The following is a 6000-nucleotide window of genomic DNA, read 5'->3' as shown; positions in this document are numbered from 1 at the left end:
GATATTGGTTACGGCGAAGAAAATTCATGAAAAAGTATAGATGACTAAGAAAATAATAACAAAACTAAGAACACTTCGCATCAGCATTCCTTCCTTGTACGGTAAACTTTTATAAAAATTCATTGAAAAGTTCACAAAAATGTAGGAAGCTATATTCCTGATTTTAGATTCTTCTTAGATGGATGTTCTTTGCCTTTTATGAAGTTACGCTCGAACAAACCATAGTAAGCCGCGGTATATAGCTACAGAAGGTGGTTCCGGTATAGTTTCCTTAAATTAACGTCTTGGAATGGTAGAACGACAGTAGGCATTTCCGAAAGAGGAAAACGTATGTTCTGTTGGTAAAATTACCGTAAGAAAAACTTTTAATACCGTTTTGAATTTTACTATGTCGTTTTCCGCTACCTATTGTTATGAGATACACATTTTCAAATTCTGTGCAGCAGTCAACATACACACGCCAAGGCTAGAAGATAGGTAATACGAGTGGGTTGCGATAGCAACTGGTAACTTTCATACGACCAAAGATGCGCGAAATAGCTCATATTCAAGCTGGACAATGTGGAAACCAAATAGGAGCGAAGGTATGAAATTATTTTTACTTCGAATTATCTTATCGTCATTGTATTCAAGTAACATAAATAGTAATTAGTTTTTCTCTTCAGTTCTGGGAAGTAATTTCTGATGAACATGGCATAGACCCGACTGGAACGTACCATGGAGATTCTGATTTACAACTGGAACGCATAAATGTGTACTACAACGAAGCAACAGGTAATTTTCTGTAAATTCTGATCATTCATAGACTCCTAACTGGTAAACATCTCATTAATGATTGCAAAATTTACATCGATGAATCTGTGGCTACTGATATAGCTGGTCCAGCTCGGTTAAGATTGCTTCTGATTTTGATGAGACCAGATTGGGGGCATATTTAATTAGATTTTTTTTCATTTGAGATGTGTCAACACTATTGCACAATCCTAGTCCTTTGCTACAAAATTCATAATTCTGGACGTCGTCGGAACATCTTGATTTAGAGATTCCAAAACTGTAAATCCAGTATACTCCTTTTAGCAAGACTATAAAGAGCATCGTGTTTAATGTCCTTTCCGGCCACACCTTCTGTCAAGAAAGACATATACAGATATGTGAAGAAGATGGTATTCAGAAAATATTATTACCCTTTACCATTTGTAATCCGAGGTTCCCACTGTTAGTTTTAGTATTCTGTATGATAGCTATCTATCTTTTTTTCGCATAGGTGGGAAATACGTGCCAAGAGCCATTCTCGTGGACCTGGAGCCTGGTACTATGGATTCGGTCAGATCTGGGCCATTTGGACAGCTATTTCGCCCAGATAATTTCGTATTTGGGCAGAGTGGAGCAGGCAACAATTGGGCGAAGGGACATTACACGGAAGGAGCTGAACTGATGGATTCCGTGCTTGACGTTGTGAGGAAAGAAGCAGAAAGTTGTGACTGCCTTCAAGGATTCCAGCTAACACATTCTCTCGGTGGTGGAACTGGTTCTGGCATGGGAACGCTGCTGATATCGAAAATAAGAGAGGAGTACCCTGACCGCATTATGAACACTTTCAGTGTTGTGCCATCACCTAAGGTAAGGGCGGACGTTGTATTAATGTTGACATGTACTGAATTATATGTACTGATATCAATGAAGACCGGTGCCAACTAAAGTCTGGGTCATGTGTGGAAGTGTGCTCAGGTACCCTAACAATTAAGACTACTGCTTGCCATAAACAGGAATTTCCGGTTCCTGATCTGACACAATCTTTCAGTTGTCACCTCATATCCGTTAACATGCACTGTTGTATCATTCAGTAATTGACTGAATTACTTTACAGGTCTCTGACACAGTTGTCGAACCATATAATGCGACCCTCTCCGTCCATCAGCTGGTTGAGAACTCTGACGAGACTTACTGCATCGACAACGAGGCTCTGTATGATATCTGCTTCCGTACATTAAAACTCACTACTCCGACTTATGGAGATCTCAACCACTTAGTGTCTGCAGCAATGTCCGGGGTAACAACATGTCTCAGGTACGTGTTCTATTAAGCAAAATGAATGTCGTTAACGCTAACAGCAGTTGCCTAAGTTGCAGAGCTAGTGTTGTGCTTGGACGGTCCAAACACTAGCATGACTGTCTAGATCCTATTTTGTGAAAAAAAGAAACTAGGAAATTTTGTAGTGCTTAATGGTCGAAATCATCCACTATTATCGGATTTACAGTTTATGATGATTGCATTTTCGTTTAGAGATGTTCTGTTTTTGCCACTAGAAATGTTAAAGGTCATCTACTAAGCAATTTCGATACAATGATGATCAAACCAAATGTAGATTTCTTCTCCTAATTCTAAGGCTCTTAAATTGGTTGTATGTATATGGCCTGACTAGTAAGTAAACATAAAATCAAATACTGTAATCCATTTTTATAAATCACACTTAATTTCTTTGCTTTATTTACTCGAATACTTATCAAAACTGTCAATTTGTCAAGAAGTCTTTTTGTGCTGTGATAGTAAAAGATTATGTGATTGGCAAAAAAATGCTTATTGGTGTGGTCCTCAGCTCGAAGATAGTAGTAATCCTCATTGTGTCTAATACAAATTTTGGCGGTAGTGACATTGTCCAGACAATAGTGCCCCCTGATTTCAGTGTATATGCATGTAACAAAGGTTTAGTTTTGATAATTTTTGGGTGTTACCGTTGCGCATTCTTTAAATTTAAGCGGTAATGTCTGGTTTGGAAAATCGTTTCCCCTTAATTACAGTGTATGAATTCACCTAATTAGTGCAATATTTCCACTTTCTCTGCGCTCCCTGATCGGGTTCTTTGAAAGTGTACGTTTGCGACATACGCATAGCTATTCTGAAGTCCTTTGCAGTGATTTGCATTTTTGTCGGTTACTTGTCATAAGGGATTTAATTTAGCTTTCATTTTCGATACGTATATGCTGTCTGCGTTAGTCGTAATTTTTTGCTATTTTCGAGTTAGAGAGTATGACCTTAAAAAGTAAGTTGGAGACCCAAAATACCAAGTTGCATCAGGATATCAGTAAATTTTACCCCAGATTTTTCTCTCGTTATAACAGGAAATCCTTTCTTGTTTGTTAATTGGTCCATGTTGCATGACAGATCCAGAAATTAACTGAGAATCAGCAATCTCGGTTTGAAGTTATTTGTTTACTTTTCCGAAAAAAAATATTGCGCCAACCGAGACATAGCCCAAGAGAATACTGTTCTTTGACACGGGATGAGTTAGTTGGTATTTGTATGAAGCTGGAAATCGCCCTGACCTCTGTCAAAGAATTGAAAGCTTTTACAAATGAGTGTTTTGGATGAGCTGTCGAGAGACACACGGAAGAGATACCAAAGATACCTCAAGTACTATTCTTTCTTGTGAAGACTGTCTCCTCCCCATGAAATACAGAACCTATTACCGCTCGCCTTGGCTGAGTGTGACATGTCTATGGTAGGTCTATGAGCCCTTTACAGTGGAGACAGGGACCTGGCAATATTCGAAGCTAACACGCATCCCCTAACCAACAGATCTGAGTAGGTGACACAGAAACTGAGCTGATGAGACACACTTCACCTATTGGTAAGCATACTGTATCCCTTGTCAGGTGGAAGCAAATGTATTTAGTAATGGGTCCGTTATTCATCTGCGGGTAAAATGCACATATTGGAAACCTCTCGCGTTTCTGATAATTTAGATGCGGTATATACATGTATTATGCACTGAAATAAATCAGCCAAGTTTTTTCTATGGCGTAAAACATATCTCCTTTTCCCTACACTTCTATCAGTTTATAAGGAAAAGTGTCTTAAACATGGAGCGAATGTTGGTAACGAAGATAGTTCTGAGACTTTGAAATCGTTCAGCCTATGAGAAAGCTCGGTTCCCCTAGTGTCATAATGACGTCACACGCAGCGGGAATCCAAAAACGAAAGGAAACTATTCAATTCAGATTTCACTGCTCGCCGTATACGCCGTTTCCGTAATAGCGTGCAAAACGGTAACAGGACATGGAGAATGCTCCAATGAACAATTTGAGGTACAGAACCTAGGGTCGGAGAATCCAGCTTTAGGAGATATGGAAGTAAACTTGTCTACCGCTTTGTCTAGCATTACTGTTCTCCAGCTTATTTACAACTAACATGCGTACATGTTTACACGTAATGTGCTGTTTATTTACATGAACAGCCCTTATTTCCTGCTAGGAAACAAGGAGGGGGAGCCTGATTACTAGAAAGTCATGATGTACGTGTTGTTTACTTTACTTGTCCATAGGGTGGCTCTGTGTGTCGTATTTACATCGTCCCATAACAGAACTTGCTAGGAATCAACGACAACACCATTCATTACTCAGTGCTATTCAGAGACGTACAGTACAATACGATGGAGCAGTACCGGTACACTTTCGCAGAACTCACTGACATGCATCTTATATATGGGGAAGTACTTTGCAATGCTCCCGCTGCCGAAAGGCTGTATAGGGAACGATTTCCTCACAAACGCCATCTGTCACGGCGAATGTTTATTTCTCTCGATTGGCGAATGTGGGAGAAGAAGAAACGAGGGACCTAGCAACTTGAGGACCACTCGCTCACCCGATTTTGAAGAGGAGGTGCTGGCACGTGTATGTACTCGTCGTATTGCACGTGAAAAGGGCGCTGCACATACTATCGTGTGGCGAGCACTCCACGAACAACAGTTACACACATATCACCGACAACGAGTCCATGCAATGTATCTGATGACTTTGGACCAAGCATACCATTTTGTGAGTGGTCGCTCCAACAATGGACTGATCAACCATATTTCCTTGAAATCGTGCTGTTTACTGACGAGGTCTCACTTGATTATGAAGGTATCTTGAACAGCAGCAATAGCTAGGGTGATCAGACGTCCGGATTAATCCGGACATGTCCTTTTTTAGCTCTTTGCCCGGGGTCGGGGCGGATTTTTACAGTGTCCAGCTTTTTCGCAAAGTTGAGCGTAATACAGTTAAATTTACAATTCGTCCCGTTCTATTGGCTCTTTTCTTAAATACTTTAACTACTGGCACAGCCTTCTTGATAAACGTGCACGAAGGCGGTGTTCGGCCGGAGTGGCCGTGCGGTTCTAGGCACTACAGTCTGGAACCGAGCGACCACTACGGTCGCAGGTTCGAATCCTGCCTCGGGCATGGATGTGTGTAATGTCCTTAGGTTAGTTAGGTTTAATTAGTTCTAAGTTCTAGGCGACTGATGAGCTCAGAAGTTAAGTCGCATAGTGCTCAGAGCCATTTGAACCATTTTGAAGGCGGTGTTGGTAGGTGGCAACAGGATCGTCGATGTTATCGTTGCTCTACCTATAAGCGAATGCAAATATCGATTATTTAAACATTTTCGTTTCGTATCTTCGCTTTGTATTGGCTTGGCTTCCTGTAGTGCACGTGTGATTTGTGAGTGTAATTATTAACCAAGTGAGCTACGTAATATATTTGGCTATGCCTAAATGAAAGTGTACATTTTCTGATATCCTTTCCTACAAATATCCGGCTTTAAGAAAGGGAGAAATGAATCTGAAGTGGAATGTAAGATATGTAGGGCTGGAACGTACGTCTCAGAGGCCAATAAAGGTAAGAAATAACTCGACAGATTAACTGTCATGGTTTTATTTCACTGTTTCATAGTCATTCAATTTATTTGTATTCGGAAGGTTAAAGTGCAGTTTTCAGCTGCTGCTTGAATTGTAGATGTTGGTAGCGGTGCGTCGAATGAAGGGAGGTGAATGTTCTTACGATTTTCGCTTTGTAAACAATTCCGTGTTGTTGGCATAACAAAACAATTGACGCCACGGTCACCACAATCAATGTTTTTAATTTTTTCTATATTGCTCAGTTAACCACCACCTGACTATCAGTAGCAATTAACTACTAGTTTTACCGGTAATGCCCGGCAGTCACGTGACTTATCCAAAGCTGA

At 40.4% G+C, this 6000-nt stretch overlaps 1 protein-coding gene across 1 annotated transcript in view; it reads left to right on the top strand.

Moving 5' to 3' along the window:
* The first annotated feature begins 527 nt into the window (after positions 1–527).
* LOC124616751 (tubulin beta chain) overlaps positions 528–6000 on the top strand; it is a 64521-nt gene continuing 59048 nt past the window's right edge. The window contains exons 1-4 of the mRNA XM_047145121.1: positions 528–584; positions 666–774; positions 1265–1620; positions 1868–2067. Coding sequence (XP_047001077.1) covers positions 528–584; positions 666–774; positions 1265–1620; positions 1868–2067 — 722 coding nt within the window. The remainder of the gene's footprint in view (positions 585–665; positions 775–1264; positions 1621–1867; positions 2068–6000) is intronic.

Source organism: Schistocerca americana, chromosome 5 (assembly GCF_021461395.2).
Source record: "Schistocerca americana isolate TAMUIC-IGC-003095 chromosome 5, iqSchAmer2.1, whole genome shotgun sequence".
NCBI lineage: Eukaryota > Metazoa > Arthropoda > Insecta > Orthoptera > Acrididae > Schistocerca > Schistocerca americana.
Note: the sequence above shows the minus strand (reverse complement) of the source record. Positions and strands in the feature narration are given on the sequence as shown.